The 17,890-nt window shown below is 34.8% G+C and overlaps 1 protein-coding gene across 2 annotated transcripts in view; it reads right to left on the reverse strand.

Annotated features, from left to right (window-relative positions):
- LOC145678576 (uncharacterized) overlaps positions 1–17,890 on the reverse strand; it is a 152,967-nt gene that overhangs the window by 118,204 nt on the left and 16,873 nt on the right. For both annotated transcript variants that reach the window (XM_081748887.1, XM_081748886.1), the window contains exons 2-3: positions 11,245–11,449; positions 4,843–5,073 (exon numbers count right to left, since the gene is read on the reverse strand). In XM_081748887.1, the coding sequence (XP_081605013.1) occupies positions 4,843–5,073; positions 11,245–11,449 (436 nt within the window). The remainder of the gene's footprint in view (positions 1–4,842; positions 5,074–11,244; positions 11,450–17,890) is intronic.

The raw sequence follows: 17,890 nt of genomic DNA on the forward strand, positions 1-17,890 counted from the left end.
TCCACATCTCGTATAGCCTGCCTGCTGAAGGAAACGCTAAACTCAAAATTAAATCAAATCAACGACTGCACTCACGAAAGTTTGTACACTGGACGGACGGGAGTTCAAAACCGATCTCTCGCTTACTGCTGCTTGCTCTATTAATTTAACTATCGGCGACATATATGGACTTTTTTCATCTAATACTTTGGTTCTTCCACTTTACAGAGCAGTTATCTACTACGAATTTACAGAAGTAAGCTAAATTAGACCTTGGTCATAAATACATTTTTTTTTTTTTTTTTTTTTTTTTTTTAGCTTGATAAAGTACTGATCGTTGTGAATGCAATAAAGAAAGGAAGACTATATCGCCTACTGTGCAGTTTTTGTTTTATATACTTTGAATAGAATAGCTTCAGTAAGGAGACTTAAAAATGGCTTTCAAAAATACAGGAAATATCCACTTCCTGTGTAAAGTGGTGTGCGTGAAGTTTTTTAAAAAACTGGATTGGTTTCACGTTTTATTTACACATATCATAGAATATGTAATTTATAATCCATAAATATAGTTCGAAAAGAATGCATATTATGCATACAAGTTGTATTTAACAATGCTATTTTTTTATCTGACAAGGAACCCTAGGTATCTATCAGAGCCCGATTTTCATGAAACTTAGTATATAGGTAGAGTACCTCGGGAAACACGCACAGCCAAAATTGTAGCTGCAGAGTCCAAGACGTTGGGACACTAGAGCTCGAGAAAGATCAAATGCGGAACGTCAGTACATTAAGGACATGGTGAGAAAATGCACGTTTTTCTTTAAAACTCGTCATGGTAACCACACGAAATTAGCATACATGGATACGAGATGGTAGATATGATCTGTTAAGTGATGAAAAGAATATCTGCCATCTTGAAAGAGGCCATGTTGAAACTGGTGCGATTGCTGTAAATGAGAAGAGGGTCCTGCGATGCATCAACTTGAACATAAATATACACAAAAAACAGTTGAAGTTTGTTGTGGGATTACATTATTTCTGTGCTTCTAGCAGTGGTTTAGGCACAAGATGAGCAAAGTGTATCTCATGACACTCGAGTAGATGCAGGTTATGGTGCGTTATGAGTGAGATAAGTGCAACTAGAAAAACAGCGAAATATAACTTTAGCAATACATGATTTGTGTCAGAGTCAACATATAATTGGTGTGGATGTGCTGATATAACGGGTTCTTCATAATAATACCATGGTTAGCATTAATTTGTAACTGTTTATTATATTTCCATTAATTCGAACAGAAATCAGAACGCCTATCAGTTCACTCATAGCTCTCCATACCCTCCATCTGCTCGAGTGTCATGAGATACCTTTGCTCATTTTGTACATAAACCACTCTACCAGAAGCACAGAAATAATGTAATCCCACAACAGACTTCACCAACGGGTTTTTGCGTCTATTTGCGTTCAAATTGATGCGTCGCATGACCCTATTCTCATTTACAGCAATCGCACCAGTTTCAACATGGCCTCTTTCAAGATGGCAGATATTCTTTTCATCACTTTTAACAGATCATATCTACCATCTCGTATCCATGTATGCTAATTTCGTGTGGTTACAATGACGAGTTTTAAAGAAAAACGTGCGTTTTCTCACCATGTCCTTAATGTACTGACGTTCCGCATTTGATCTTTCTCGAGCCCTAGTGTCCCAACGTCTTGGACTCTGCAGCTACAATTTTGGCTGTGCGTGTTTCCCGAGGTACTCTATCTATATACAAAGTTTCATAAAAATCGGGCTCTGATAGATACCTAGGGTTCCTTGTGAGACTGCATATGTTAAAACTGGCTTGGACGTTGAAAAAGTTTTAATAATATATAAGAGTTACTACACGATGCCAATACCATTTCAAATTGTCTACGAGATTATGTACGAATGCGACGAATCTTATAGTGTCATGACAGAACTTAATGTAAAAATACAACCTACGCAAACCTAGAAACAGTGATCACTTCTGACGTTTCAAGCGCGCAAATGTAATATGAACAAAATAGGGATTCTGCAGAAACTATTAACAAAATAAGGAAAAGAAGTGCGTTTGAAGCGTTTTTCAGTATAATAACAAATTTAACACTAATCATAGTAGTAAAGTATGGACCAAACACAGCACACATTAACAAAAAGATTTGTTAAACAGAATACTACAGATATCCAAATGACAGTTTACAACAATTTTCTTCAGCCAATCCTAGAAACTCATTCTATTGCACAGTGAACTAGAATTAAAGCTAAGCTTCCCCGCGGTTAACGTAGATATCTTCAGCGCTTGAGATCCAAGTTCGATTCCCAGTGGAAGCCCAGCGGATTCCACGTCTCATATCGCCTCACTACAGAAAGGGACACTAAACCCCAAGCCAACCAACAGAAATAATGCTGTTTTTTATTAGCACTATACTTTACCATAATATCTTTATCTTAAATCCTTTTTCTAATCCTCCGAAATTGTAGAGAAAAATAATGTAAGAAGTTTAGACTTACGATACTATTATTTCTGCATTTCATTATACTATCAACCACATTTGTTTGTGATTTATAGTATGCATTCATACATTTATAATAATTCTACAATATCCAGAATCATTGGCATTACTTTTTTTTATTGTTGTTGCTGTTAAGCAGTAAATATTTATACATCATATTCGGGGTTGGTTGGTTTAAACCAAGGTGGTTTAAACAAACAAACAAAAAACTGAAAAATGTTTTAAATCGTGTTAACTGCATGCTGACGTTTCTACATATCAAACCATCTACATTAGTTTTATCTCCTTTTCTACTTTTAATCAAAGCGTTCTATGTTCAATTTTCGGTCGAACCACAACCCTTCTTTCAAGTGTAAACCAAGTAGCGGTTCGGACGTCACTTTAAGCGAAATTGTTCTCCTTGATATCATTGGTATTACATAAGGATGTTAAGCCTAAACATACGAAACGAAACCAAATTATATATTTCTCCTTGCTTGAATGCCTGTTGTTTTATAAATATGCCACAGTTGCTTAAATATATTGATAGAAATTGGTAAAATTTATCGACTGCCTACGTAGCTTCCAACATTAGCTTGGATTGGATTTTCAGTTTTAATTTTATTGAATGATATTTACATACTAAATTTGTAATTTAATACCTCAGTTTTAGCGTACTGATTATGATACATTGAGCGTAAAACTTTACATGCAAAGCAATAACGAAATTTTCCCGTTACTGCTTTGCATTGAAGGTAATAAAAGGATTTTCCCGGTGGCTAAGGCGGGAATTTCCCGGTTTAAGAAATTTACTGACTGAACCTCTCAACTTTATAATGAAACGGGACAGTCTTGATTTCCGAATATGCGAATATACTATTAGTGTTTGAGTGAAGTGGGTGAACTTCCATTCTGCTGTTCTAAGTCTGAAAGGAGGACAATTTGTCTTGGATGTAAGCCGAAAAGCGGTTTGGATTCCCCTGTAAGCTTATGTGATCTCTTCCAGCATAACCCCGTTGTTACATAATAGCACCAAGGCGAAGCAAACTTATTTATGTACATATGTAATATAAATACATAGAGCAAATTATTTAAAAATCGGGATTAAAAAAAAATAATGGTTTTTGACAACCCTGGTCATATTATTACTTAGTCTGTACTTCACAACACATTATCAAGTCTTTTTGAGCTTTTAGAGAAGACATTTTATCTGGGCCACGAAAACGTTCCAGGAAAAAAGTTTCTACTAGGATGGAAAATACAGTTAGTATTTAAGTAATAATTATTTCGTGCCAATACTATTTAGCTAATCAATAATACTTACGAAAAAGAATGTCTGTGAGAAGTTTAAGTTGCCTTTACAGAATTTGTTCTTCCTTCAACACAATGCGCTGTTAGAGTACGATTTGCCCAGCAATTTGTGACATTTAAGAGATTTACTTCAATCATACCGAATTCGTCATTTGAATATCACTCTCTGTGATTACTTTCCACTTCTACAACTGGTATCGGGAATTTTGTATAAATTTGCAGGACTTGTTCCAGTCCTTACTAGAGTGTGATACTTGCTGTTTCAATTTATACATAATATCTATATGAACCTATCTTGAGGCCGCGGAGGTTCAATCGTAGGTGCATGCAGGGTCCCTAGTTCGATCAGCTCCTATCAAGTGGGCTTTGTAATTGACAAACACGTGTACGTATATCTTCTTGAGGCTCTCCCGTTCCCTCCCACTTCCTTTATTCCATCATTATTAACCGTCTCTTTATCATCATTCCCTTAGCATCGGTGCATAATCGTAGGAAGTTAAACGTAAAAAGTTCATTTTCTATTGAATTCAGTATTCTATCCACACAATTTTCAGACTACGTAGATATACCACGCTTGCTCTAACCTCCCTCGCTAATTATTTGATAGAGGATAATATACTTTAGAAAATAAAATGAAATCTTTAAGCTTTACGTCCCACGCCTATGCCGGCTAGGTTAAAGGAGACGGTGAAGATGAGAAATGAATGACGTGAAGAAAGTGGAAGAAAACGGGATAACCCAGTGAAAACCCACGCATACGGTGTTTATCCACGACAAAACTCACTTGGAGCAAGCTCGGATCGAACAAAGGACCCCATGTACCACAGGTGAATGCTCCACCACTGAGCCACCACGGCCCCAATATACTTTAGAGTTCCATGATTAAATCTGTACTGCGTCAACTAATGACGATAAATTAAATAAGCAACTGATTACCTTGCATTCGTAAAAGTATAATGACGCAATATTAAATAGATTGAGAGAAAATAAATTTTAACTAAAAAATGAACTATTATAAATACGAAAATTATACTCACTTTATACTATAATGATGCCAACAGCTTTGAATTTGCTGGGCAGCTTTGTTTCTCATTTCTCTACATTTAACTCCTTTCTCAATAACATTTTTCAATCTACCAACTTCGAAATGCATATCATCCGCTTCCAAACTTTCTAGTTTTCTTCTCAGCTCCTCCTTTTTCAACAAACTTTCATTTATCAAGTCATAGTTAGACGACAATAACGCAGTTAAACAATGAATACACAATCTGTAATAAAACAAAACAAAAAAGATAAAAGGTTTGTAAGAAGTTTCACACACATTATGGTTCTTTTACACAATTCATCACTTAAAATTTATAACTATTCATTCTTACTCATCAGAATAAAAATCAGCAGCAATTCCGAATATTCTACATTGGAACACTTCGCAAACTGATGGTAACCATCTTTTTACTTCAAACTTCTTTATTTTCTGTTTTAGACTGAGGTCCTACTAGCTTAATCCAATGAACTTCTGAATAAACCAGTAGCATCTCTGGAGTGAACTACAAATTAAAATTTTCACAACGGTACAAAATTAAAATTTTGTCGCTAATTTATTACTATACTAATTCTTGCATGTAACTTTCTGAAGCTGTATGAAGCTTTCTTCTCTTAATACGTTAAAGGTTTTGTTTTATATGCCATGTTATGTATAATAAAGTAAATAAGTCAGTTGCACGCACCTGTGCATATTATTTGTACCTAAACCTATTATTTCAGTGTTTTATGTAGTACTGGTATCCTCTTCAGGGAGAATTCACTTTTGAATACGCATCGAGTTGATATTAATATGTTTGTTATCTTCCTTGTCTCCAACCATCCATATAATCCACTAAAACAACACTCAAAGTTACTGCAAGGAAAACCTAAGAACTTCAACACTCCACTTCGTACCTTTATGCTAATCAGGAAATTTTTATATTATTATTATTTGTTTATTTATTTATTAACCTACAAATACTTTTTTCAAAGTAGAGTATTCAAGTTATAAGAATTTTTTTACAGTGGCTCTCAGTGTTGTTGTAGTGGAACAAGCAGATGGAGATAAGGAGATAAGAAACGTATTAATGTTAACCAGACCAGCTTTCTAGATCTCATCAATTATGATAAATCTTGTGATAGCCCCGTGAGAATGGAAGTGTTGTAATGTTGCGACTTATTCCTTTTTGCCAGCAATTGACGAATTATTTCTGCCGAAGAATCCAGTGTGCAATAGAATAAATCACGACGACCGGCAGGGACGGAGAAATGCGAGCAACTGAATTCCAAAATATTCGAAGTTGATAAATCAAATTTGTAACATAGTTTCATTCCGACACGTTATTCTTCTTTGGCATATATCCTTAATATTTACCTCATTTTTTACGTGCAATACAAAAAAGAGGTTGTATAAAACGTCCTCACTTCATAACTGTACGCGTACCATTTAACGCTACTGGATACACTCGACGACAAGGATATCCACTGTATAATTCTACTTCGTCAAGTAATTGGAACCAGAAGTAAAACGTGGTGAACTCTTTGTCTTAAAACTCATGAGCTTAATGTGCAGATTGTTTCATTACCATACCTTCTCTTACTATATATATTTTTAATTTAGTTAAAATAAAACAATGCACATTTGTATACATTCCATTTATCTACGATTTCTTGAAACTTCAGTTCTTACCTATCTAAGATAGCTTTTCTACTTATAATTCTTTTAATTTTAAAATTCATTAGAAGAAAAAGTGAATGAAACAGAAGAAAAGACACTGATAAAACAGAAATAACTCTTGACAGTCGAATTTCCAAAATCATATATGTTATGTTTTGATGAATAACCATTATGTATTGTGGTGAATTCAAAACATCGTAACTTACTAGCCGTCGTTTTGAAAAATTTAACCCCACAATTTACATTATTTAAGTAAAAACTTTTGTAACTTTAAACTAGTATCAAAACAATGCGCATACCTGTGACAAAAAGAAGGTAGTATGAAGTTCAAATTAAATAGGTTTATAATACAGTATATTACAGCACACACTATAACTTTCTCCGTGAAAAGAAAGAAAGGAAACAAAGAGTCCAACAGGAGAGATTCTCCACATTTTATGTTTTCTTTGAAAGTGAATCAAGAATTTATATACATATTTAATGAAATTAAATCTGTTGCTATTGACATAAATACCTACATTGTTGTAAACAACAATTTAATATTCTTTTCAGTATTATAAAAGCAAAGAAATTCTTGACTAGTAAAATCAGAAAAAAAAAAAAATCATTTGACGGATGAAAGTACAAAAGTATCACAAAATAATTAATGAAGAGAGTACAAGAAGATGCTGTAAACACTAAGTATTGGGGAGCTTTGTTCTAATTTTTTTTATTCAATTTTACTATTTACAATACATTACTTTGGATTTTATTATTTGTTACAACTTTCATATACTATATTTCATTTTCAATATGTTCATGTGCCGCTTATCCTTCTGTATTATTACGTTAATAGTGTGATAAACAATTTTATTTAAAACAGGCAAATTCGGCCATTTTGGCTCGTGCCATTTTAGTACATTATTTCAAACAATTTATAATTAAAACAAATATAGTAACGTAGTCCACAAGGCCCTAAGGCTGGGACTTTTTTTTATAAATCTCCCGTAAGGGAGGTAACTGAAAGAAATAATAATAATAATTAATAATAATAATAATAATAATAATAATAATAATAATATTAAAGTGATCATAATTAATTATAATTAAGTGATCTGCATTTACTTTTAAACACATGTCCCTGCAAGCGTTTAATAAGACCTCTGCATTTCTTTGTATTGTTTCTTATCATCCCTTATCAGATTTACATTATCAGTATACGCCACAACCTGGTGAGTACTATTCAACTCTAAGCCCTGGCTGTTGTCTTTGATTTTCCTCATTGCATATTTCAGAACAAAGTTTAATAATGCAACAACACATCTCTTTGTTTCAGGCCATTCTCGAAGTGAAAGCTTGTGGACAAGAGTTTTCCTACTCGGACTTTGCTTTCGGATTCAATTAAACACATCTTAATTAATCTAACTAGCTTTTTCGATATTCCAAACTCTGTAACAACGTTGTATAATGTTTTCTTCCTATAACTAAGGACGTTTCTAAAATCAATAAATAGTTGATGTACCAGGATAGTGTATTCCCATTTCTTTTGGAGTGTTTGTCGGGTGATAAATATGTGATCGACAGTTGATCAATTTCGTCTAAATTCATATTGATAATTCCCAAAAATTTCTTCTGCGCATGACAGCAATCTTGCTAATAGAATGTTTGAGAGGATTTTACAGGATGTTGACAAGAGAAATGCCTCGATAATTATTACAATCAGTTTTGTCGCCTTTCTTGTGAATGCGAAAAACGATTGATTTTTTCCACTCTTGTAGCAGTTCCTCCAAATAAGGAGAATGAGTTTGTATATCTTGTCCCAATATTTCCCCCTCCACCTAAAATTAACTCAGTCGGAATTTCGCCTACATCCGGAGGTCCTTTGTGGCTAAGCGGTTATCGTACGCGCCTTTGGCGTGGGATACCCGGGTTCGATCTCCGGCGGGAGCTCGTGTGGTTCGGATTGCACGTTAATCAGTAAGCCCCGTCTCATATAGCCTCGCTGCTGAAGGGGACGTTAAACTCAAAATCAACTCAACCTTTCTCCACGAAACATTAATTTTGGTTGCATGTTAAGCTAATCGTTAACGAAATCTTTTCATCTATTCAAGATGCTATTTGCATCAGTGAGAATTGTTCCGTCGGCTTTCTTTTTATATATAAATAAGCGAGGGGTTGAAAACCTTTCTTAAATACGTAGATGTCCTTTATACATGTCCCGAATGTTTTTGCTTTTACTATTATCTTCAAGTTCATTAATTTTAGCTTTCGAAAAGTCGCGTTTCTTTGTTCTAAAGGTTTTGGAAGTTTCCCGCCTAATATCAACGAAATTTTGTATAGTTATTTCGTTGGAATTTTGTAGCCAACGCAGTTTTGCCTGTTTTCTCTTCTCTGCTAGTTTAGTGTATTCCTGGTCGAACCGTGGTTTGTTCCAATATATTTCCGCGTGCCCCAATTTTTCTCTTGCTGAAATTTTCATGCTAACTCTATTTCAAATCAAGTATTCTCAACACTAGTACACTCCAAACCTTCTAAAACCGAGAATCTACTCGACACCTCAACATGATATTTCCCTGTAACCTGGCTATGTTCTAATTTCTTTAACTAAAATCTTTCCATTTTTGGTGATGAATATTTCCTTTATTCAATGATACTCTTTCTCTTATTATCGCTGCTACCAGGTAGTGGTCAGTGTTATAGTCAGCTCCTCTGAACGACCGAACATCAATTATGCTCAACTGTCCTCTTCGATCTATTAAAACATAATCAATTTGATTATGTGTATTTCTATCTGGCGAGGTCCAAGTATATTTATGAACGTCGCGATGTGAGAATTTTGAACTCTTCAATATAAGGTTTTTGATTATTGCAAAGTTCATGAGTCTAACGCCGTTGTCATTACTTTCGTTATGCAGACTTTGACTTTAGATAACCTGTAAAACACGCCTGACAAGATCTAAAATTGCCAGGCAATTGATAAGGTGGATAGGCAACCAAAGTGTCACTAGTGCTATGTTGGGTTGAATAACTTACATTTGATGTGAACCGAAGAAATATCAGTTTGAAATCCAAGTTAGCTCCGGACTGACAATAGATCACACAAATAGGGAATGATTTGAAGGCATTTTTTTAAAACTGTAAAACCTACTATAGGAAAAGGAAGGCGCTACTAGAATAAGAAAATCACAAAATTCGAAAGTTTCCTTTCTTTAAAAAAAAAAAAAAACTTTTTATAGATAAAAAAAACTCCATCTCCCCGAAAGGCCAGCTATTTTCACAGAATGCGCAGTGTTGGCCTAACACTGTAGAGCTGTTAGTAGTAAACTTTGGTCTAGAAGGTCAGAAAAAACGACATTGTGCAGAACCCTATCACTCGACTAAAACCTCCAATAGACCACAATTCTTTTTAGGTTGTAAAGCTATGGATTTTTTGATTAATGATGTGCTATTTGCAAAATGAATTGAAAAATGGATCTCTGTCTTAAGTAGATCTAAACATCCTTACTTAACCCAATAAATTTTAAATGTAAAACAATGATGGTTCGTTGATTGCAGTAAACGTCAATTTGCAGCACCGAGAATACGCTATATGAAATGTGGATTTATATCTTAACATAGGATCTGACCCACGTATGCCTCCTCACAGAACCGAACAGGAATTGTGCGTAAAGAAGGTCTGAATAGCTGGCCAAGCTATTAAACGTCTACTCAAATTGTAACTACTTGTGACAATCATAATTTAAAAATAAATAAATAAATAAGAACTGTTCTTGAATAAGAGTGTATGAATTTAAAAAAATAAACTTTAATAATACTGGCATTTCAACTACCCTGAATTTTTTTCTGACAATTTTAATTCTATTAAGAAAAACGGGAGCCACGGTGACTCCGTGGTAGAGCGTTCACCTCTGGTTCGATTCGTGGTTCAATATCAGCTCGCACCAAATGAACTTTGTTGTGGACAAACACCGTGTAAGTGGATTTTTCTTGGGGTTCTCTTGTTTCCTCGCACTTTCTTCATTCCATAACTTCATTCATTTTCACAACCTCCTTAGCCAACACGGCATAACCATGGGACGTAACCTGAAAGAAAAACATCAACACACTGAATAGCATTACCCGCTGCAAACGTTTAAACAAATATACATCAAATTTGCTAAAGACAGTAAAGGGGATCACACCAAACGTACATTTACGAATGAATAGACTTGCGTTTCTGATAAGGAATAAGATCTATCGCCTACATGTTTCTGCAACCCGTATCTCCTAAATGTTTTGAGGCTTGCATATTAGCGTTATACGAAACGTACTTTACGAATGAATGAAATATGGATCACCATCGAAAAATTTACTTAAATCTTTGTAATTTACCTAAATTTACTTTACCTGTCAAGATCATAACGAATTGACTAAATTAAGGAACAAGGCAGAAAAAATTGCTGTCTATTGGAAAAATCAGAATTCAAAATTTCACTTTAATTCAAGAGCTATGCAGCTATCGTGCGGAGTAACGGACTACATATATACTAACATTATAATCTTATAAGGCCCACTAGTCCTACTGATACTAATAATAAATATGGAAAATATTGTGTTCTCATACATATTATTAAATACCTATACTTGAAGTTCAACTTTCCAACTTTGAGTTAAACGAAATAGTAACTTATATTCAACGGCCAATATATAGTAGATATGCGTACATATTAAACAATGTAAGTTATTACTCTTTCGCTGAATCAGTTATTTAAATACTTACTTTAAAACTTCTCTATTTTGTGAATTTTCTACGTGACCAAGAAGAGCAGTTACAATATTGGTTAGAGCTTCTTCTTCGTCTTTCTTAACATCTCGAACAAATCCTGTTTCCATATAGATAACATCCTTAAAAAGTGGAAGTAACTGCAGAAGGAAATTTTCATCCTTCTCCTGAAGCAAGCTCACGAACTTCTTCGACGTGATACCTTATGAAAAAAATCCAAAGCAAATGAAATATTATCCATGTTTTTAGAAGTATAAGAAGAAGGATTACTAACTTCTTATATGACATTTGTACTTTCTTACCTTGTGTTTGCTACATATGAATTTATGATAAATCGATAAGCCAGTTCATTTATCATTTTATTAACTCACTTATTTTCAAAGCTTAACTTGTTCGTAACGTCACCTGTCTTTCACCACAGAAACGGAAGTGTGTTCTGACTGTAAAAAACGGAATATTTCGACAACTTTTCTCGCTGCCGATTTCGTCAGAGGTTAGAAGGATAAATTAGGAAATCTAAGGTATTACAGAACGTAAAATGAACCGAAAGGATGTTCTTTCCTGTGGAAAACGAAATATATTCTAACTGTTATTACCTTATTTCCCAAGCGATCATTATTTTTTCTGATAAAATATCTTTAATGCAATACAATTGTTTATTAATAATGATACCTACAATTACACCCAATTCCTTATTTAAATTACCTTTGATTTTACTGAGAGCCGCAGGACAGTGGACAACGGATGCAATGTTTGCGCTTCGGATACTAATGGATAAGTGCAAAGAGTACAAGAAGGACCTCCATATGGATTTCATCGACCTAAAGAAAGCGCATGATATGAGTGGCACGGAATCTTATTTGAATACTGAAGAAAAAGTGTATTCCGAACACATACTTCTGTATAATTTAAGATACGTATGACGTCTATAGATCCGTGGCGAAGAACGCATGTGAAATAACAGAATAGTTCAGAGCGAAAGCGGGATTTAGTCTTAGCCCATACCTTTTTGCAGTTGTAATAAACGACTTTACAAGGGATATCCAAGAGTTAGTATCTTGGGATATGCTATTTGAGGACGACATTGTGCTAGTGAGTGGGACCAAGGAAGCATTCCAAGAGATATTATGTATCTAGAGAGGAGCACTGGAGAGCAAGGGGCTTAGAACTAGTAAAACCAAGCCAGAATATCTATTGTACATTTCTCATTCACCAAAAATATAATCGAGAATACGACTAGACGAACAAGAGGCGGTAATGACGAAGAAATTCAAGTACTTGGGATCAATACTGCCCAGGATCAAACCAGAAATCCCTGACACCCGAGATAAGCTCTCTTTGTTTTCTATTAATAACCATTCTGTAGACTATATTATATCTAGGTTTGTATAAAATGACCTAGAACTCGTCCATGTTTAAAACAGATAAATAACTTAGAACAAATACAAATTGTAACAGGGTTACTACTGATCTGGAGAACTCTATTTCTCTGACTTCTCCCTGACCTTTAGCAGGAAATTCCCTAACTTTCATGACAGGTTCCGGATGACGTTGACATATAAATAAGGAATAAATAACAGTGAATATTTATATATGAGAACATTCATTCTATAGAGAGAAATAATAATCAATTGTTCATATGTACATTCCACTTACCTCCCATAAAGAGAACCGAGTACGTATTATAATGGTTGGCTAGGCTGAAATTGGTGTACAATTAATGGTAGAAAAAAATATATTTTATCAAATTTCCCTGATTTTCCCTTATTTCCAGTCTTCATTACTATCTTCTTCTATATATATAAAATGTATGTATGTATGTGTGTGCTTGTGTGTGTTCCAGCATAATTCTGGAACGCCTACAGCAATTTCAACCAAACCTGACACATGCCCAACTTACAATTTGGAAAATAATATTGTGGGGTAAGAACCCTCTAGCACATCTACGGGGGAGTGGAAGGGAATGACATCATATAGAAATGATCGAAACCAACCGACATCAGCGTCGAAACCATAGTTTCCGGGGTGGCTGAGACGAATAGTAAAAAGAATCGAAAACGACTGATAGTAGTATCGAATCCACAGTTTTTTGTGTCGGAAATACTTCCCAGATTCCAAAATAGCTAGCAAATTGTCCTGTGGTCGAACAAAATGCGAGAGTAGAATTTACAATGTTATAGCGCCCCATTCGGTGGAAATCATTCATGAAAAATTGGGTAACTCCTATTTTTCAATTTTAAGTGATACATCTAACAGAAAGAATCAAAAGGTTTTCCTTCTTTGTATACAATTTTATTCTAAGGATGGAATTTGTACCCAAGTTCTAGATTTTTACGAAGACAGCAATGAAACTTCCGATGCAACTGCAGATCGCACAAGAACTATTTTAAAAAGTAACAATTTGGATATCAGAAATCTAACTGCATACACGGCAGACAATGCAGCTGTTAATAATGGGAAACACCGATCGGTTTACCGAAACTTAAAGAAAGACACTCCTAACTTGATCGCTGCAAACTGCAATTGCCATTTTATACACAATGTAGATAAACATGCCGGCAAAGTTCTTGGTGCCATGGATGCTCACACGACTTCTTATTAAAATATATAATGAATTCTCAATTTCGGCAAAATTATTTTGCGTCATGTACCAACCAGGTGGCTATCTCTTTATCCTGCTCTGATTCGTCCGTTGGAAAAATGACCCGCAATTAAATCTTATCTTTTTAGTATGGGCGAACAAGAATGTGATCCTCTTACTTGGAAATTTGTTTCTGGTGGCTTTGAAAGTGATAATTCATTAACTCTAGAAGAAGCATATCTGTATTTCTAACACAATGTTTTGGGCATTTTCCATAGCAGAATCCTGTTGCTTGGTTCTTCCCCTGAGTTGTTTGAAATCATGGAAGGTTTGTTAAATGAATTTAAGCAAAGATGCGCGATGAATTTTATGGTTTTAAGGTTAAATTGTGTTTCAGGGAGCTTCTATCTAAAGAAAAGAAAACTTGGAGTAAATTTAATGGATTCTATTAACGCGCTATGGCTATCGACTACTTGATATCAGCAGTGGTTTGATTTCAGTGATGTCAATCCTTTCTATTGCCTAAGCAGATTTAAGTTAACTATGCTGGAGTGGTCACATCTTGAGGAAGCAGTGACGAAATTAAATTTAACGGAACAGATACGCAGTACTCGGAATTTATTTCGGTTAAAAAAAACGTCTCGTTGATATCATCTGCAGGGAAAAAGATAGTGCATGTGAAACGAAGTGGAATCTCTCGTTTCAGAAATGTGGAAATGAAAATCTGCCAAACTTGTACAAGTTGGTTCAATTTGTATTATGTATCCCCGTAAGTAATGCTTTTACCTACCGTGTCATTTCAATTATGGGAAATATTTGGTCCAATAGTCGCAATCGCCTAGATGTTAGTGTTGTGAAGGCAGAGATACAGTGTAAAGTTAATTTTTCCCAGAACTCAGACTATTTAATGACAGAACTCACTATTTAATGACGAAACCCTTACTTCTTGAAGCTGCGAAAAGTAACTAACAAAGCATTCATTCAAGTATAAGCAAACTTAAATGACAACTTTATAAGTACTAATGTGAGCTTTGAGATCATATTTGAAGTTCCTTGGCAAGTATTTTAGTAATGTTTCATACAATGTGCTTGTCTAACGAAACTGAATTTCATGCTGTACATGTTTAATTTCGATAAAATGGAGTCACAAAATAAGAGAGATACGTAAAAAATGATACTTTTAAAGTGAGCAAATCTGAAATTGCATGCTAAAAGGGAATAAATAAATAAATAAATAAATAAATAAACTTTTCAAGAAAGAAATGGTTGCTCTCTTGAGAAACCTTTTCCCTTTTGCAGTGCAACTCTAGGATTGCTCTGTTTAAAAGCACAATTTCTCACTTCTTCTCTTTTACCTGTTACGCTAATAACAAATAAAAACATGTTTTTAATATTGAAAGTCTACCATGTGGGTGTGTAAAAAGGATGCATTCAGACTAGTTTTGCATATCTACCTTTTAACTTGACTTCAATTCTCCGATGTCCGGGATTTCTCCAGATAAAAGGTGGTAACCCTAGTTACCACCTTGCATAGGCACTAGAAGCTTATTTTCTTTACAGAAAGGTACTGTTTGAAACAGCAAAGGGTTATCGTACCAAACTGATCCAGAATGAACACTTTCACTAATACCGTGTGCGTGGTTTTCCTTGGGGTTCTCCCGTTTCCTTCCACTTTCTTCATTCCAACATTTCATTCATTACTCATCATCACCGTCTCCTTTAGCCTAACCGGCATAACCGTGGGACGTAAAACTCAAAAATTTCATTTCATTTCATACTTTCACTACTCTCCGAATAACTGCTACCTGATGATTTATCGGAAGAATTATATTCACGTCATACATTTTCACTTGCAGAAAGTTCACTTTCATCACTTGAGCTGCAAGATATTTTGTCGAATTCACTCACGGTCAAAGTATTATGGTCAGCGTACTGCTGATTGGCACAGCGACGTTTTCTGCTTGGTTCGACATCGATGTCATTAATTCATGGTTATTTACTAGCCTATGCAAGTAAATGTAGAATTAAAATCTAAAAACAAAAGATAAAACCAGTTTTGATGCACAATTACTACTCGGTTGAACCACCATACAGTGGGAATCAGGACCGAAATCCAGAGCAATACAGCGCCACTCTTTAACCAAGGTTCTGTTATGTTTGAGATCACTTCGCGCGCCAAACACGCTAGGGGCGGGAGGCTGCAGGTAAGGCATATAAAAGTAACAACAAATAAACAGTAATACAAAGTTGAAAACAGGTTTATATGGGCCGCCTATGATTCGAGAGGTGATTTCTAAATTCTGAAGTTACTTCTGTTCATTAACTGGCGGGGTTTAAGGGAATAAATGCCGAAATGTGTTACGATAGGGACTGGGTATGGTTCTAAATTTTTCAGTACTTGAAACGTGTTATGTTTAAAGTAATGCTTTAAACATTACACTCCGAATCACCATGATTTCTGACTCATTTGATTTCAGAGGAACCGGTTCTTAGCGATATTTAAAAAACTAGGTTAAGTTCCGAAATTGGTCGTCCGTTTCTAGTAAAATTCTGAAAATTTATCGAGAAGAAAACAAGAAGTGATTAATTTGATTGTGTGCTTGATAAAGTATGAGGAGAGTGAGAGTTGATGTACCGCATTTTCTTATATAAACGGTTCTAAGCATGGAACTATTTGGCAAGCGAAGAGAACTACTTGGTGAAGGTTACTTCATGTTAGGATTATGGGAATGTAATGAGCATTTGTTTAAAATATATTGTAGAAAATGCGGTAAGCAAATAACTGTAAAGAAACGTGGACGTAGTTATACTTGTGAATGTAACGGTAACATAACCAACATGACGGCGAGGTTACAGAACACAGGTCCCCCTTCCCATTTAGTTGTAATAAAGAATGAAATTAACGTGCCCTGCGGGGCTCTAACCCGCTTTCACTCGCTCACTCAGCAATACTACTTGAATTAAAGATTAAACTTTGGTACACAAAGGAACCAATTACCGTCAAATGGGGCTACTTTGACACGAAAATAGCACATGTTCTTAAATATTTTGTGAACAACATACTGCAAGCCCAATGTAATATTTTTATAACCATGGTACAAACGAGTACTATCACCCTGTATGATAACTATTGTTGCCAGATAATGTCTTCAGCTAGAAAAGAATGAAATACGGGTGTTCAAATAAATGGGGCTACTTTGAACATAATATTAATTCTTATTATAATCTGCCTATGAGCTCTATGGTATTCTTTGATATTGAGTTGAAAAGAAGCGAGTTTTATGAACATTTTGGTATATAATACATAGTTGTGCGATTTTCCTAACGTGCTAAAGAAAATATTTTTAAAATGTACTTACCCAATATTTCACAAAGGCTGATGTCCATCATATCACTACTGCAACTTTAATATTTAAAACTTTAAAAGGTCTCTCTTGTAGTAAGAGGTCTATATGTTCATATGAATCTAACAGAGAAGGTTTTAAACAAAAGCATTTTTTTTAGGGGAGGAGGGCATTTATTCCCAAGTTGGTCGTCCGCCTAGTTTTTGGCTAAATGCGTAATAATTGGTTCCTTTCTGGGCCTATGTTTAGCAGAAGGGGTCTAGCTTTTTTCTAAAATATGTTACAATTTTGGTAATTTCTGTTTACACTACGTTAGTTTAGGTAAGTTTATGTTACGTTAGGTTAGTTTATTCATATTATGTTATTGTAGGGGTCCAGCATAATTTTCCAAAAAATGATAGAATTTCGCTTATTTCTACTAATGTTAGGTAAGCTTAAGTTAGTTTAGGTTAGAATTGGTTACGATATGTTACGCCTAAGTACTTGCATTATCCATTTTTCCTGAAAATTTTGTGTTTTTTACGTGCTTCTGGACCCCTTTTGCTAAACATACTCCCCTTTCTGTACCAAAATTTAATGACATTTCCACAATCCTACCATGAAGTAACCTTGCGTCAAGAACAATGTCTTCTGTACAAACCGTATCCTTGTCTACCTTTTCGGGCCAATGGAATGTCATACTGCTACCAGTTTTATTAATGCGCGTAAACTTGACTTT

This window comes from Thermobia domestica, chromosome 2 (assembly GCF_964235325.1).
Source record: "Thermobia domestica chromosome 2, izTheDome1.hap1.1, whole genome shotgun sequence".
In the NCBI taxonomy this organism is placed as follows: Eukaryota; Metazoa; Arthropoda; class Insecta; order Zygentoma; family Lepismatidae; genus Thermobia; species Thermobia domestica.